Consider the following 17,649-nt stretch of genomic DNA (forward strand, 5'->3'; position numbering starts at 1 on the left):
ACAAAAATAGCAGGAAAACCCTTGTCCTAATTTCTTTTTTCCGAATTAGTAGAAGCAACAAAACCAAGCACCCTCACTCCTCTCCAGTAATCAACGGTTTCAAAAAAATATGGTTGATAAATCTGTGAAGTTAACAAAGAAAAACAAGAGGAAGTTTAACAGTTCCCAAGAAAAATCGAGTCTTAGAAAACGCCGCCGTAACGATTTGTTGATCAAGGAAGCAAAAGAAGGTGAAAGCTCGGCGCGGACTGAACCGGAGCTGAATCCCAGTGAAGAACGCCCATGGAGAAATCTACAGTTAATTCTTTCCTTGCAAAACAAACAAACCGACCTTCAAAAGTTAGTATTTTAGTTTTTTTCCCTTTAGCATAAAAAAGTGAATTTGTTTGCTTCATTTATTCGGTTTATTTGTTATATTATCTCTTTCGCCTTTCCTTTTCATTTGAATCGAAATGGATATGCAAGATTTAATTTTGAGTAATGGAGTGTGTATTGGTGCAGAAAGGTAGAGCTGGCTTTTGATTTTGTTGATTCAGAAGAGAAAGAAGTAAGAAACGATGTGGCTGGAGATGATGAAACGGTGAATATATCTCGAATGATTGTTTTTCTAAGTGATTGGATTCAGTCATTGTTAGTTTCTCCTCAAAAGACTGATAAAGTTGATGGAGTCGTTGATGCTTGTTTGGATTTTAAATGTTGGCGGATTTTTGAATTCTGTTTGAAGGAGTCTTTGAAATTGCATGTATCTTTGAATTTCTCTCGGAATTTATTAAGAGCAATTGGTTACATTGCAAGAAATGTTTTGTCTTTTGTTAGCGATCCATCTGTGTCTTCAAATGAATCAGTTTTTGCTGGTGAAGGGTTTGAATTGTATGGTGTAGTTCTTGATTGTGTTTCCTTGTTATTCTCATTCCAACATGGCTTGTCAAATGGAAATTTAGAGTTATGGATTTCCAATATTGACGTAGTGCTTCAGCTTGTTCACAAAATTCATGCTCTGAATCTTGGTGGTGGCAATATAGGTGCATTTGCCATGCAGTTTTCTTGTGTGGTTCTTGAGCCATTTGCCAAGTTTTTGAGGATTCACCCCACTCGGAAAAATGGGTTTCGTGATTTTGTAGACAAGCTTCTTGAGCCCTTGTTGCTTCTGCTAGATGTCTTGTATGGCTGTGTTAATGAGAACAATTCTTTCTTGACAAGGAACTTGTTGATGTTGGTTGAAGAAGTATTATCTCATGGGTTATTTCATCCAGTTCACATTGATGGATTTTTAGGCTTGCGCAGTGTGGAAAAGTATGCTCTGAAAATTGATGCAAAAGACTCAAATGTGGTCATTAAAAGTTATCACAGACATTTATTTGACAAACTAGAGAGCATGGTAAAGAAGAACATAGTATTGAGTGGTATTGGACGATTATTTCACTTGTTTGTTGCTCGAATTAAAAAGCAAAAAGGAGCTTCAGCTGCAGGGACTGCTGGAAAAGTTGGAGGTACTAGGTGCATGGAAGATGAGTTATCTGGTCATTTGTCTACAGATCCATCTCCAAGTAGTAGGGTAATTCCAGATAATAACTATAGATCTAGTACTTACAGTGCAGAAGCACGGAAGTCACTATTTGATTTTTTTGTTCAGCTTTTGGAGCCTCTCCTGCTTGAGATGGATGGCTACATGCAATCTAACTTGGCAGCTAGGGTCTCATTGGTAGATGTTCATTGCACACTGAAGTCCATTAATAGTTTAGTTGCCAGTTTTGTACATGAAAAAGTATATGTAAGAACAGAAGATATCTCAGAAGGAGCTTGTCTTAATTTCTTGAAGAAAGTTTATAATACAGTAATCTCATTTGCTGCGAAATTATTTGGCCTGTCAGAAATGGATATAGATGGCAAGACACGCAAGGAAATGTTTCCTTTATTAGCCAAGGAGTTATTTCTTGCTGTAGGGCACTTCTTGGATATTGAATATGATGTTATTGGGAGTGATTTAATTAGCTTATGGCTCATGATACTTTCTTACTTGACCAGTCTCTCTTATTTAGATTTACCAGATCAATCCTTATTGATTTCCCCAATACTTGATCTTGGGTGCCAGCTGGTTAATCTTTATAGCGCACTTCGCCAGGTTAGTTTACATTTTTCAATATATGCACTTTCTAACTGTTGCAGTCTTGAATGACACTGTTAACAACTTGTAAACCATGTTGGACAGTGCTTATTTTCTTTCATGCGATTTAGGGGTATTATGTCATTTGATCGATTACTTCCCCTTTCTGTCTTTTTCACATTTCTTGTCCGTGAATAAATGGCTTAATCTTTCCTTTTCATTAAATGGATCAAATCCAATTCATAGACTTTGTAATTGATGTAGGTGAATAATTCTATTTTTACACTCTGCAAAGCAGTGAGACTTTTGATAACACACCACCAGGAAAGTGAAACGAGCTGCACCAGAGTTTTTGCATACTCAGCATCCTTATCTAATGAAGCAACTGCAGCATCAGTGGCAATTCTTTTAGGCTCACAAGAATTTAAATTGGCTGTTCACCATGCTATTAAATCCATACCAGAAGGGCAAGCGAGTGAACTTATTCAGCAATTAACTGCAGATGTATCAGAATCGATGGAATGGTTGAAAATTGGTTGCTCAGTAACTGATGGAAAAGAAATTGAAAGATTGCACGTAAGAGATCATGGCATGCTAAGCATTCACAAACAACTAGAACTCTTGGGAAGGGTGCTATCTGAAATTTATATGGTATTGCTAGACTCACTTTCAGTTACTGCAGGAAACTGCATTCTGCTTGGGCCTTCTATAAAGGAGCTAGTAAGTACTATTTATCCTTTCACTTGTAGTCTGGGAGAAAAATGCCTTGATGGTGTCAATGTGTTCCTGTTTTCTGTCATGGGAACAACTTCTGAGAATATGGTGGCTGAGAACGAAAAAGAAAAACATGGAATATCAATACAATGGATCTTTGTTTTCCTATTTCGACTGTACATGTCTTGCCGAAGCTTGTACAGGCAAGTCATTAGCCTTACACCTCCCAGCACATCACGGAAATTGTCATTGGCAATGGGGGATGCATTCACAGCGTATACTGGTAGGGATTGGATGGAGAAATCAGATTGGACTGATGACGGCTACTTTTCTTGGATTATTAATCCTTCACTGTCTCTTCTTGATCTTATACACCACATAACAGACACATACATTAAAGACAACATTGAAGATTGCTGTCCACTGATTTATGTACTGCATATTATGGCTCTCCAAAGGCTAGTGGATTTAAGCAGGCATAGATGCTCTCTTGAGTATTTATTAGAGCAGAATGAGAAGCTGATGCAGGTTCAAAAGTTTGATGATGCTGATTTGTCATATTATAGCAAAAAAGACAGAAAGTTGAAAAGACGCATCTTAGTTTTGGAGCAAGAGGCAGTGCAGCTTGCTGATTTTGTGCTGGGATACCTTTCATTAGTAGCTAATAATCACTCATCAATCCTCTCCTCTGATGACACATCTTGTGAGAAAAAGGCGCATGAAAGTGATAAATGGGATTTTGGTATTTGTTCTGTGAACAATAAGTCGTTGCCGATTGCAATTTGGTGGATTATTTGCCAAAATATTGATATTTTATGCATTTATGCTGATGCTAAAAAGTTAAAAAAGAAGTTTAAAACATTCCTCACTCTTTTGATCCAGACTTCCCTTCCTTGTTTATCAAAAACCTTTCAGCAGGTTGAAAAGCATAAAATTGAAAAAGATGGTCAGCCAAAGAAAATAAGTTTGTATCAGATTTCACAAGGTCTTCTAAAAGATTCCACTCTCTATGATCATAAAGTAAGATAATAAATTCATAAATATTCTCTCTTTCTTGCACTTCCATTTCATTTGTCGCATTTATTCTCTTCGCGCTTTTACACATTCCATCTGTAATTTTCTTATGCTTGCATGGTAGTGATCTGAAATTTTCATGGAGATTATTTTGTGACATGATGCTCACTCCTGGTTTATTAGTTTGTTCGCAGGAATTTGTCATCAAGTTTTTGTCATGCATTGGAGAATTTGGCGCTGTTACTGTTTGGCGATTCATCAGTTAGTGACAGGAATTTTAATTCATTTCCTGTTTGGTCAGAGGTTTTAAGCACACTTGATAACTCACCTGCGGTTGTTTCTGGTAGAAGATATGTTAAGCATGATTCACCTACAAGATCAATTTCAAATTCATGCAATGAGCAATCTTCTATGAATCCAACAGCCCTTCCTTTCAAAACTGTGAAAGATTGTAAGAGTTTGCTTAATCTTCTATGTTGGATGCCAAAAGGATTTTTGAGTTCAAAATCATTCTCCAAGCTAGCCACATGTGTCGTCCACCTTGACCAGTGAGCCCTCTATATCTTGTTTGAATCTATGTTAGACAGCTGGCCTTCCTCTCCCTCCTTTTCTGATTTGAAATAATGTGTATTAATAATGTAATGCATAGTTTGCAATCATACACTACTGATGCATTTACACTTATTATGAAGTCTCCATTGACAAGAGTCTTAATATTTTCAGGCTTGTAGTTGCAGAGCTTTTACACTGTCAAGGAACACTGTCTTCATATGGTTGTGAGCTTTTCCAATTGTTTGTCACTTGTCGGAGGACATTGAAAAATATTATTATGGCATTGTGTGAGGAGAATATAGAAGCTAGTCTGTCTTCACTTCTTTCAGTTGCTGAGGGTTCATATTTTATCACATGGCTTTTCAAGTCAGTATCTGCTGTGACTGAACTCCTAGACACAATGTCGGAGGACTGTATTTCTGAGTACAAAATTAAGAAATTCTCATTGATGGATCACACATCTTATGTCTTCTTTGCTATAAGCAAATATCAATTTAGTCAGGCTGTTGATTTCATTGGAAATTCTGAGCAACCCTGTAAACATTTTTCTGGTTTTGTCAGTGATCAAAATATTTTAAATGAACCTCTTTTGCGCTTCAATAATTTGAAAGATAGTGAAGCCTTGAAAAGTTTGTCTATTATTGCTGAGAGTTTAAAGGAACAGGCAGAGAGCTTACTTTCTTCTTTGAAAGAAGCCCTTGGTATTGCACAAGTAGGAATTGAGAAAGAAGCTGAAAATATTAATAAAATGTCTTTCTTGGTTTCTTGCTTTGGTGGGTTTTTATGGGGCTTAGCATCTGCCTTGAATCAGTTGGGCGAAAAATGTGGGGAGCTAAAGACAAAATTGTCACGATGGAAAAGTGAGCCTCTCTCGAAAATAAAAATCTGCACAAATGTGTTTGTTGATCTTATTAGTGATGTCTTACACATGTTCCTTGAGAATGGCCAACAGCGAAGAAGTGATTCTGATTCTCAAAGTTCTGACAAGTTTGATTACAGAAGGGATTCTCTGGTTTTTAATGATTTAGTTGTGCTTCCTTGTCTAAATAAGCATTTGCTGCTGGGGTTGCTAAAGGGTGATCATCCTGATAGAGCAGTTTTACTTAGGCAGCTATTAATTACTTATTCTGCTATTCTAAGGCTAAATTTGCGTGTTGGTGGTCCTCTCTTGTCATCAGGCATGGCACCTCTCATAATTGACATGTCAAAATTCTTGTTGTTGGAGTTGGCAAACTCAGTTCAAAGCCCGCCACCATTTACTTTTGTTTGGTTAGATGGTGCAGTTAAGTATTTGGAAGAAGTCGGGAGTCACTTTACGTTCACTGATTCTGCCTTGAATGAAAATGTATATGGCAAGCTAATAGAATTGCATTTAAGGGGCATAGGAAAATGCATATCTTTACAAGGAAAAAGAGCTACTTTGGAATCTCATGAGCGAGAATCAAGCTCTAAGATACTCCGTGATGATACTGGTTTATCCGAGTCATTTCTTTCTCATGGCTCACATTTTCTAGATGAATTCAAAGCTAGGTTGAGGAGGTCATTCAGTGTGTTCGTTAAGAATCCGTCAGAGTTGCAACTAATGTCAACAATAGAGGCTATCGAGAAAGCATTGGTGGGAGTACAAGGAGCTCATGCAAGGATATATGAAATAACCGCTGGAAGTGCCAATGGTGGCATGGTCTCCTCAACTGTTGCGGGTGGCATTGACTGCTTGGATCTACTTCTTGAGCATGGTTCAGGTATTATGTCTGCCTATCTATTATGGTCATTGTAGTAAACATAAGACATAAATTATGTCACTTGTAGCCTTCACTGCATCTGCAGAAAAGTTAAATTTTCTTTTTATGTTAGATTTGGATAACTTTTGGTTTTGTTAGAGAATACCACTTCTGCTTCATCTTTCATCAACCATGTATAGTTATGAATCTCAAAATCTAGACAGAAGTTTTCACTTAACAATGTCTGTATCCCTTTAACAGCATGTTCTCTTTTACTTGGTTGGACTTATTTGATGGTGCCAAGTCTTGCTTTGTAGGACGCAAATGTTTGAGTGTGATTAAAAGACACATTAGAGGCTTTGTTGCTGCTCTATTCAATATAATCCTGCACTTGCAGAGTCCATTAATATTCTACAGAAAATCTGTGAGTAATGAAGGTGACAGAAACCTTGATCCGGGATCTGTTGTTCTTATGTGTATTGAGGTATTGACCAGAGTTTCTGGAAAACATGCTCTGTTTCAACTGGATCTGTGCCACATAGGGCAGTCTTTGCGTATCCCTGGTGCACTTTTTCAAGATTTCCATCAACTAAGGATTTCTGAAGGACCAGTATCAAGTAACACATTTTTGGATGAACAAAATCACAATTCCACTGTAAGCATCGAATATCATGTTCTGGACCAACAGTTCTCTATAAACCTCTTTGCTGCTTGTTGCCGATTATTGTACACCATTCTGAAACATCACAAGAGGTACGTGTCAATTTGTGTTTCTTTGTTTACTCCGTAAAAAGTCCCCCTGCCCTTCTGCTTTCTTTGGTTGTTGCAGTTCGAAATCATAAATAGAATCCAAAGGCAAACGTAGGATAAAAGAATAGAAAAAGGAAAAGGGAGGCTGCTATGGACTTTTTAGGTTCACCTTTTTAGATGGATACGGGAATACATTTAATGCTTTTCTTGTTTCGGAATATTTTCTCCCAAGTTGCCTTGGTTTGTTAATGTGCATGTTAGACTGCTCTTACATGTATTTTGTGTTTCTCGATTTTCTTACCTGTTCTTATTTTTCCCTAATCCCTTATTGCATGAAGATTCATATGCTAATATTTTTTTTCCTGCTAATTTCAAGTGAATGTGAACGGTGCATTGCGGTGCTTGAAGAATCTGTTTCCCTTCTTCTTCATTGTTTGGAGACAGTGGGTGCTGATCTACTGGTCCGAAAAGGTTATTTTTCATGGGAAATACAAGAGGGAGTGAAATGTGCTGGTTTTCTCCGAAGAATCTATGAAGAGGTATGACAGTATATATCACATCCGCAACTGTTTCATGTAACTTGTGCATATATTTCTGACGATGGTCTAGTTTGACATGTGCATTACATGGATAAGAACCCCTGCTATTCTGACCTTTGACACTCATTGTTAACTTTTACAGATAAGGCAGCAGAAAGATGTCTTTGCAGGGCACTGTTACAAGTTCTTGTCAACCTACATATGGGTTTTTTCAGGATATGGTCCCCATAAAACTGGCATTAGAAGGTGGTAGTCAGTGCTGCTTACTATTATATATGATCATATTTATACATCTAATCCTATGCTAAATATAAAGAAAACCAATTTCCCCTATATTTTCAATAAATTTGCAGGGAGATAGATGAAGCTCTAAAACCAGGTGTTTATGCATTAATAGATGCTTGCTCAGCTAATGATCTTCAATATCTTCATACAGTATTTGGAGGTAAGCCATCTTGATTTACCCTTATCTTAAAAGCACGACTGTCTTAAAACTTTTTCATTCATCTATGCATAATTTTGCAGAGGGTCCTTGTAGAAACACTTTGGCCAGTTTGCAACGTGATTACAAACTGAATTTCCAGTACGAGGGGAAAGTCTGATCTCAGCCATTTACTGTGGTAGGTTATATTGGCAAGTCATCAATTTTGTCCACTTTTAACTCATCTTAGTTACAAGGAAACGAACTTTTTAGAGAGCATCATGTTGTTGTACAGTTTTCGCGAAAACTGATAAGCTTGGTGATCCCATTTGGGTTCTTAATATAAGGGATAAAGTCCAGACATTTGGTCCGAGAAAGGCCAACTTATCCATATAAGATTAGTCGGATTGGGTAGAACCAAGAGGAATAATTCATGTCTTTTGTCATATTGGATTTCAAATGCTTTAGAGCTTACCAGATGATTGTAGAAATTGGTGTATTGTGGGTTTCTCTAGTTTATTATTTTATTTTTAGGAGGGAAATTAAGGAGCATGGATGATGGATCGTCTCTGACGTTTCCGAGGCAGCTAGCTTGGGGAAGGTCGGTTGTTTCGTTCATGAGCTTGTATAAATACTAAAATTTCATTTTTATATTTATTTTTCACCGTCGTCATGGGCATGTTAGGAACTCATCCCTTGGGTGGGTCTGCCGACATGTGGCCCATATTTGGTAAAAAAACACCTTTATGGTCCCTGAATAAATTGGTCTCTAAAAAAATCAAAATAATTTAATCATTATCAATTTCAAAAGTAAGTAAAAAAGGACAATCACAACATTAATACTTGGTCTTGATTTAATAAATTTAGCTTACAGTATTTACTTAAAATATATAAACATTGAGAGTTAAGTTATTATACCAATTAAAAGTAGTTATAATTGACAAGGGAAGGTTATTAGTTGTCCTTAATTATTTAATTTCAAAATGTATAGGGATTATGTCAGAAGAGGTGGTTTTACCCCATATTTCTAACATGACTATAGTTAAGAGTAATTGAAAAATGGAAGTGTTGGATTCTTATTTCTTATTATTCATGAATAAGATTGAGATTGATGCCCTAGTTCCAACTTAAAAAACATTGTCCGTTAGCTCCATCTAAAAGCTTTTAGTGATCACTATATTATTCTGAGATTCCTTCACGCCTATCTATTTGCTCATATGGAGATCATAATAAGATGTTTATAATCCCCAACGAAAGCTAATTGCTAATTTTTAGAGGAGGATCAACCATAAAACACATTCCGAGGTGCTTGTGTTGTGAAGTGTAGCATTGAGCATCCCCCCCGGCCACTCCCCTTCTCTTCGTTCAATGTTAGTACCATCTATCTTAGTATATTATACATCATTCTTGTAATGCAAACCATCCCCAGACCAGACAAGCCAGCTACATATTCCAAGAATTAACCTTTTTCTTCCGTATGCTTACAACTGCAGTCAGACTGATTATTTCACTAGGAACCAAATCAACAAATGTTTTTACTATAAATAGAGTCTTTAATTCACATACTAGAAAATGCCCTAAACCTATACCTCTTTTATGGCCCATCATATTAGAAGTAGAGGTGACTCCATCTTGGATTCATTCTCTTTAACTCCTCTGCCTTATCCTGTTCTGCTAATCCTTTCTCTCACATCTGTATTTCTCGGAATATCAAGTTACCTTAACTACGAATCGGCTGTGGAATCTGCCGACCAGCAAATGAGTTGGGTACTTTTCGCCACACCAGTCGTGTTAATACTCTTGGCACGATGGCTCTCCTCTATGGAAGTCTCTGGTATGCTGTTTGGGTTATCACCCTGGGAACGTATCCGCCGGACTCACCATCACCCTTCTGAAGGTACCTCACCCTGGGCGGTGGCTGCTTTCATTGTGTTGCTGTTAGTCCTGTTGCAGTACCAGTCCATTTTTCGTGAGAGCTGGCTGGTATGATCTTTATATATGTGTGTGTGTGGTACTATAGTTTGAAAAAACTGTGTTGGGATTTCTCTTCTTTAACAGGGTTTTGCCTTGTTAGATCCAACACAATATGTATGCCAGCAACAGTTCTAAATAATACTGCAAAATTTAGGAAAACAAGTTTCTGTAAGACTTGGAATGGATTTTGCTTCATATAGATGTAGTTTTCCATGGTTAAAACTTAAAAAGTAGTTAACAAAATATTAATACAGTAGAATTCTTCTCATCATTTATATGTTTGTCTGCACAGAGATGGTTTCTCCCAAAAATTCGGTGACAGCTCCATCTATGATGGGGACTAGTTCAAATTGGTTCTCTTGTACTATTATACTAATGATTTAGTCTATTTACTAGTAAAAAGAAACAAATAAGACCATTTTAAAAATAAAAATAAAAAGTTATTTATCATTTAACAGAATTAATAATATTTTTAAATTTTGCAAATGAAATGTTTTGTTCAATTTAGTTGAACTGCAAACTAAAATTTAATGTACGGATTGGCGCTCATAAAAGTAACCTTGAAGCTTATGTTGTTTGGGTTCATAGGAAAAAGAAAAATCCTGAAATGAGTTGAGTGTTAGTTTTGTCGTAATTGATCAAGGTTTAGGTACTATTGCGTGTACTATCTTCTCCCAAGCAAACCAAATCCTGCATCCTGGGCTTGAATGAAAGGCAAGGAAACCTTTTTACTAATGAAGTTGTGGAATTGAAATCGCTTACGACTTGTTAATGTGCCTAAAGACAAGTTACCTGTTAACTTATGAATCAAGCAGTGGTAATCATCAGTCAAGTTGATCAAACTAACAATGATGATAAAAACATAGGGCCAGGCAAAAGCACTGTTAAGTTTTGTTTTCTTCCAAGTTTAAGGACAAAAACACACTTTATCACCTGTCTGTCTGGTCCCAAAGCCTTTAGCCATTTTGAGTTCTGTTTTGTTTTTGACAAGTTGGAGTCAAACTCATTTGACAGAGGTATTTGTTTACTTAACTTCCAAAATCAAGGCCAATTCAAAAGTGGCACCCTCCAAATTCAACGTTTATTTCCTAACCTTTATCTGGGAAAAGAATCCCAGTGTTAAGTTTGCATCTGTGGACCAAATGAAACGTCGTTTTAATATTTTGAAGCCTTTGTATAGGGTTTTAGAGTCATGTCATGAGACACGAGCTGTTTGTCTTTAAGCCTTTGATGTTAGCAACATCCAATCAATCTAACCTACCGGTGGCCAAGTGGTCCAGTGTTTTATCAACCCATCAATATCCATCCCAACTGGTCCTATCCTTGCCTCTCAAAACAAATTTCCTCCTTTTTTAAGCCTTTGTGATCATAACATGACTAAATTTGGGATATATCCTCCAAAAAAATCTTCCGAGTATCGGATACATACACGCATCCAACGCCAACACAGGTTACAACATAACAATAAATGGTCATTGAGGTTTCGGTAGTCAAATTCCCTGTAATTTCCCAGTATTTCCATCTTTCTCGAGACTAGAATTTGATATCATATGTTGCAGAAAAAAGGGCATCTTTCCCTGGGTTCAATCCAGAATTTCAAACCACCAAATGAGTAAACGAAGTTTAGATTAGCGAATGAGAATCAAACAGTAAGCAGGCACTCTCATCATTGTCAGTGAATTAGCTATATTTCCCACAGCAGTTTAAAGAAATTGAACTATAGCACGAGAACGAACATATTTTTTCCTGTTATTTTGGGGAAAAGGAACTCAATAAGCAATCAAAACCCCATTGGATAACACTGTAACTCATAATCACCATGAAGCTTCAACCTGAAACAGCTTCTCTTCGTCCTTTTATTCATTTACCTGAATCCACCTTATATATATTTAAGCAGCAACCTTTTTGGTTGTTACAGAGTTGACAATTGTAGCAAACTCAGGACCCTGCACCATCAAGATTAGAATGAAATCATCAGCACTCCCCCAGTTGATTGATATTCGGTATCCTGACCACTCTTCTAACTAGACAGTTGCATTTTATCAATACCATTACGAAACAGAGTGATTAGTGGGAATATACCTTCAAAGAAGCACCACCAACAAGAAATCCATCAATATCTTCTTCTTTTGCAAGCTCACCACAGTTGCTTCCATTCACGGACCCTGCAAAAGAGATGTAGAGAGTCATTATTTTGCGCTTTTAGATGCCACTTGTATGGGAATGGCATGATAATTTAAACAAAACATAGAAGGATGACATAGCATCCAAGCTACCTCCATATATGATACGCGTTTTAGATGCCACTTCCTCAGAAACATTCTTTTTAAGCCAATCACGGACAGCTACATGTACCTCCTGAGCTTGCTGGGGTGTAGCCACCTTACCAGTCCCAATGGCCCATACTGGCTCATAAGCAATAACTATATTGTCCCAACTGGGTACAACATCTGCAAATGATGGAATCATTGGGATTAGGTCACAGCGCTTCCATCTTCAGTCTTTGGAAGATATCCTAGAATGATATTTCATGAGGAAAGAAAGTAACAGAAACCAAAAAGTGTAGCCCAAGCAAAATACCAGCAAAAGCCTTCAGTTGCTGGAAGCATACATCAAAAGTTTTCCCTGCTTCTCTTTCTTCTAATAGTTCACCGATACAAGCTATCACTCCAAGACCCTCATTTAGAGCAAAAGCAGCTTTCTTTCCTATAAACTGGAGAAAATAAATCTTCAGTCAGTACTAAATACTTTAATATTTTGCATTTATAACCACAAACAACTATGCCCTCTGACTCCTTTGAAGAACAAAAGTGCCAAAACTTTTACCTGATCATCTTCACCAATAACATGTCTGCGTTCAGAATGCCCAAGAATGACCCATTTGCAGCCAATATCTTTCAGTTGCTCCACACTACAGGAAGAATCAGATGAATCATATAAAAGACAGAATACAATAACTCAACCAAGCCAGCTGACATGTGAAGGACCAAATACCCACAACTGCAAAAATTGAAGGTCAGCAAACAGCTTCCACTATGTTTTCGAAACTGATCAAATAGAAAAACAGATGCTAAGTTGTCTGAATCTTAGGATCTTATCAACACTACCACACCGTACGCCAAGCAATGGATTGAGAAAGAGATACGAGACAGGAACAGACACTTCTGTGTTAGTTTTCCCATGAAATCAATAGAAGTAGTTGCACTAAGGGAGATAAAATGCATACTTAACAATGATCTGAACTAAATAATTTGAAAATTATCCACCAGCAAAAACAAATATTCCACTAGTATCAAGGCAACAAATTAAACTCATTGAGACATCATGGGAAGTAATTGAAGTCCTGTATATTTTTAAGCATGTTTCTAATGGTAGGCTAAATAAAAAAATGATGCGGTTTTATATTCCCAAGAAGGGTAAAAAGCCAATATTACAATGTTAAAGGCTACAAAATTATGAAGAATTAACATGTTTTGTGCACAAAGCCAAAGTTAGCTAACCTGATTTCTCCCGTGAAAGCCCCACCTTTTCCAATCCAAGAGTTCTGAGCAGATACCTCAATCCGATCAGTTAATGAAGAAGTCACCTGATCAAGATAGACAAAGGGAGGTGCCACAACAACATCTGTTCGACAAACCGGAATATCAGAAATCTTCATAATATTTAACATGATATCAGTGAACCTAATGAATATAAAACTACATGGCATCTAAAATGCAATAAGCAAGTCTAGTTAAAAGAATCAAGAAACATCATACAAATTGCTTCCAAGAAAGCACGAGTAGCATTTGTCTAGGAGTAGAAAGGCATATGAACAATGATAAAAAGTTTGCAAATCTTTTAGCCACGAGCCAATATAAACCCCAAGCCTAATTCCATAATAGATTTAACATCTCACATAGATTGAAAAATAAAGGCTGTAAAATACCAACATCACTCTCCAACTTTGCGCTGTTCAGGTCAGAAACAAGCTTCGTGATGGAGTCTTTTGTTCCATTCTACAAGAACAAAATGCACGTCATCAATAAGGGAAAATAAACAAGAGAATGAATCTCATAGATATGCAACTGTTGCTACATACGAATAGAGCCCAACAATTACAGTGTGAAACCATACTGACAGGAAAAAAACACAAAATGTAATAACAAAATGAGTTAGAGTGCATGACAATCTCAAAGAACCTCAATATACAAAGAGACAGGTTTATTCCATTGGAAGATGTACAAAATTAACAATAATAATAGAGCATTTTGATATACAGTAATAGAATGGCAAAAATGAAAATGAGGAGAGGGAGCGAAAAGAAAAGAAATCTGAACCGACATGAAAACACAACATTTGATTCAAAATTGAAAAAGTCTACAAAGCTAGGGACACAACAAACTTAAGAGACAAGTATTAGCGTGGAAGAAGATTCCACATCAATAAGCACAAAAAACTTTAAAGGAAGACCAAAAACCAAATCGAAAAAACACTTCAAAAGTGTTGGTGCGGTAACACGTAGGTACTAACAAACATAAAACAGAGCCACGCATGATATTTGACACAAACCACTGAGATTGGAAGCAAACCAAGAATGGACATAGAGATTAGAGAAGATAGACAACATAATATCTGAGATAAAGGGTTCTTACACATTTCCAGTTACCCCCAACAAAGAACTGCAAGTAAAAGGAAAAAGATTCGTTAATAAACACCGAGAAAGAGGAAAAAAGGACTATTATTAAATCTACTACCGCAGAAGTTAGCAAACTGCATTTAGAAGCACCTAAGGAGAAAGAAACTAAACAGTTTATTCCACCCTTTCTAGTTTCAATAGCAATCCATCTATACTACATTTAACTCCTCAAATTGCTGTCACGAGTCAATCAACCACCAATTCAGTTGAAAAATGACTGAAAAAATCATTGTTTACCGTTTCAACTAAAACATCATAGGAGACTTCTTATACGTTCTACATTTAATTTCCTGAAAACGGAAGAAATATTTACATAAAAAAGTGGAGGATACCTTCCCAGAGCCGGACATGGCAATAACAGCTCTGCAAGGTTTAGGAGAAGAAGGGAGACGGAGTTGAGAGCTGAAGTGTTGAAGGAAAGATTGAGATGGTGCATTGTGTAAGTTGGGAGATGATCGGCGAAGCCCACTGAAGTGAGGGCAATATGTAGATACCATTGACATATCTAATCGGAGCTGTTTCTTGAGTTCTTCGGTGGTGCTGGGTGTAGGTAAGGCGAGGAACTTTTCCTGGGTTTAATTTTATGTGTTAAAGTCGCAGGGTTGTCAAGGATGGAGATAATATGCACTCACGCGCCTTCCATTGTGTCAAAGGCACGCTCCAGCAGGAGGCTGTTGGTGTGTGAATGTGATACGTATGGGCCTAGTTTTTAAAAGTGTTAACTTACTCAAATATGCTGAAAAAAAATTGAGAAAGTAGCTTGATTTTGTAAAATTTAAATGATCTATGTTATTTTTTCTTACTCTTTGAAAACACGTATTATAGGGAGCTTTTTCAGTGTCGCATTAGTGAAAACGCGTTATGTAGGATGTATTTGAGAGAAGAAAAAAACGTCTTCTAATTTTTTTTTTTGTGGTTGAAAATTAAAAGTTTGTAAATTTATTTTTGTTCATGTTTAAGATAGACTTGGTTATAGTTTTAAAGAGTGCTTGAGTTTACGGTAGTGTCGAAGAGCTGAGTGACCTACAAATTTCATTTGTCATATGAGTATGGAGCCATCACTCAGGAAGTCAGATCGCGTTGCAACTCAAAGTCCCAGTTGACGGTGATTATACAGTATGGGGTTGACGTGTAACTAGGGCTTCAAGTTTACGAAGGTTATGTTGTATTGGGGTGACCTTGTTATTATAACTTGTGACAGCATTGGGGTGTAACAAGTTATATTAACAAGGTCACTGCCTTCGGTGGTGGAGGATAACACGAATTACTTAATTATACTAGAGGGCCCCATGTGTTTTCCTTCCTTGCACTTATGTTTGTGTTTTATAAAGAAGCATACGCTTTTAATGAGAAGACTCGTTGTTGTGCCTGCATTAGCACAATTAACTACGATCCCATTTATGCTCCATCCATTGACAGCATAACCTTTGTAAACTTAAAGCCTTAGTTACATTTCAACCCAAGACAGTATATTCACCACCAACTTGGACTTCGAGTTGAAAAGTGTTCATGGGTGATGGCGTCATACTCACACAACAAGTAAATTTGTAGGGTATCGAGCTCCACGGCACCACCATGAACCCAAACATAACTTAAAACTATAACTATTTTCTCTCTCAAAGTGAGAGAGAAATAAATCTTTAAACTTGAGTATTTCAACACGCAAGAAGAAGAAGAAACAACTTAGAGGAGATTGAGATGTGGTGAGTAGGGGATGAAGAATGAGTGTTTATATAAAGGATGGGGCGGGGTATAAAGGGAAAAAAAATTTTATCCCAGGAATCCTGGGTTGTGGAGCTCAGAAACAATCAAGCTGGGGTTGAAATGGCCAGAGAGAAAATGCTTAGGGAGCGTTTTCTCTCTGGCCATTTCAACCACAAAACTTGATTGGTTCTGAGCCCCTACAACCCGGGATTCTCGGGATAAACTTGATCGAGGAAAATATAGAAATCACACTTGTAGACTCACATGCCAAAATTAATATTAATTATTGAAGTGTAGAAGAGCTAATTAAAACACTAAGTTATTTGTTTATTCATTAATTTTTCCTGTAAAGTGTAAGTTAATATTAATTATTAAAGTAAGATATAATACAATTTGTAAACTGAAGTTTAGGGTTTTTTCTAAACATTCTGAGCAATTATTTGTTTTCTGAAAATATTGTACTTAACAAATGGACAGAGAAAAACTTAAATGAAAAAGTAACATAAATAATTGTAAATTTTAAACTCACAACTTGATTGTGTACAAATTAAACCAAATTAATAAATTTGTTTTGTACATGGTAAATAAGTGTACATTTTAGATGTAAAATAAAGTATACAAAAAATTACAAAATTACAAATTTACCGTAATCATCGGCTTCTCGAGTGTGTGCCACAACCGGGTGGGTGTCAGGAACGCTTAGGGTTTCTTTGCACTATTTTGTTTGGTGGCTCCTCTTCGACTTTGGCTTCACCTTAACGTGCACGTCAGGGTTGATCGCTGACTTCATCTCCTTCCTCCATTGTTGATTGCGACCATGTCCTAGCCGCCCATCGTGGATCTCCTCTATTTGATTCGGCGGTTGTGAGGATGACCCATTTTGGCAGAACAACGATGTTGGGGGTGTTTGAAACACTATCGGTGGACCACTATATGGTGTTGCATGGCCCAATTGCGAATAGAAGGTAAGAATCGTCGATAAACCCGAATGCATCGATGTTGTTAACGAGTTGGCATATAATATGGCACGATGGGTAACGGTCGTGCATAATACATCCCTAGAGTAAGTGTTGATGCAGGGAATGATTGCACGTGTTGTGGTGCTTGTGTAAAATAAAATGGTGCTGAATATGTTGATGTAGGGAATGATTATGCGTGTTGTGGTGGTTGCGTAAAATAAAACGGAACTAAAGGTGATGATATGGGGAATGAGTGTGCATGTTGTGATGCTTGTGACAAAAAAATGGGTTAGAAGCAAAAATAAATGAACCACATTGACCAGAAGGTTGCATGACAATCAAGTCCTCCGGTGCAGATGAAGTAAATGTCGATCTGTTGCATCTCTATTTCCCGACCTAAGATTGATGGGCCCTCGTCTTGGCCTCTTATGGCGATGTTGCCTACTCATTTCCAAAGCCGATAATAGATACGACTTGTTGTTATGTCTGAATCAATCCATGAAATCCAGAGATGTCGCC

The 17,649-nt window shown here is 37.1% G+C and overlaps 3 protein-coding genes across 4 annotated transcripts; 2 read left to right on the forward strand and 1 right to left on the reverse strand.

Moving 5' to 3' along the window:
- LOC107922238 (uncharacterized) lies at positions 1 to 9,948 on the forward strand. 2 transcript variants are annotated; one of them, XM_016852159.2, is made up of 11 exons: positions 1 to 339; positions 502 to 2,122; positions 2,369 to 3,838; positions 4,016 to 4,380; positions 4,556 to 6,126; positions 6,423 to 6,858; positions 7,232 to 7,394; positions 7,537 to 7,640; positions 7,748 to 7,839; positions 7,920 to 8,014; positions 8,350 to 9,948. In XM_016852159.2, exons 1-10 carry the CDS (start codon positions 110 to 112, stop codon positions 7,994 to 7,996), a joined length of 6,129 nt encoding a protein of 2,042 aa, XP_016707648.2. In that variant the 5' UTR covers positions 1 to 109; the 3' UTR covers positions 7,997 to 8,014; positions 8,350 to 9,948. The 2 variants fall into 2 exon arrangements, with proteins under 2 accessions (XP_016707648.2, XP_016707646.2); XM_016852157.2 differs by having other exon boundaries at positions 7,920 to 9,948.
- Positions 9,243 to 10,057, forward strand: LOC107922239 (uncharacterized). The gene has a single exon (XM_016852160.2). The coding sequence runs from the start codon at positions 9,412 to 9,414 to the stop codon at positions 9,802 to 9,804; it is 393 nt and encodes a 130-aa protein (XP_016707649.1). The 5' UTR covers positions 9,243 to 9,411; the 3' UTR covers positions 9,805 to 10,057.
- Positions 10,058 to 11,398: 1,341 nt separating this feature from the next.
- On the reverse strand, positions 11,399 to 15,165 carry LOC107922568 (triosephosphate isomerase, chloroplastic). Its single transcript, XM_016852658.2, has 9 exons — positions 14,800 to 15,165; positions 14,424 to 14,450; positions 13,718 to 13,787; positions 13,290 to 13,413; positions 12,616 to 12,700; positions 12,370 to 12,502; positions 12,066 to 12,239; positions 11,872 to 11,954; positions 11,399 to 11,735 (listed from the first exon to the last, which is right to left on the reverse strand). The coding sequence occupies exons 1-9, from the start codon at positions 14,968 to 14,970 to the stop codon at positions 11,679 to 11,681; spliced, it is 924 nt and encodes a 307-aa protein (XP_016708147.2). The 5' UTR covers positions 14,971 to 15,165; the 3' UTR covers positions 11,399 to 11,678.
- Positions 15,166 to 17,649: the final 2,484 nt, after the last annotated feature.

Source organism: Gossypium hirsutum, chromosome D01 (genome assembly GCF_007990345.1).
Source record: "Gossypium hirsutum isolate 1008001.06 chromosome D01, Gossypium_hirsutum_v2.1, whole genome shotgun sequence".
Classification (NCBI taxonomy): domain Eukaryota; kingdom Viridiplantae; phylum Streptophyta; class Magnoliopsida; order Malvales; family Malvaceae; genus Gossypium; species Gossypium hirsutum.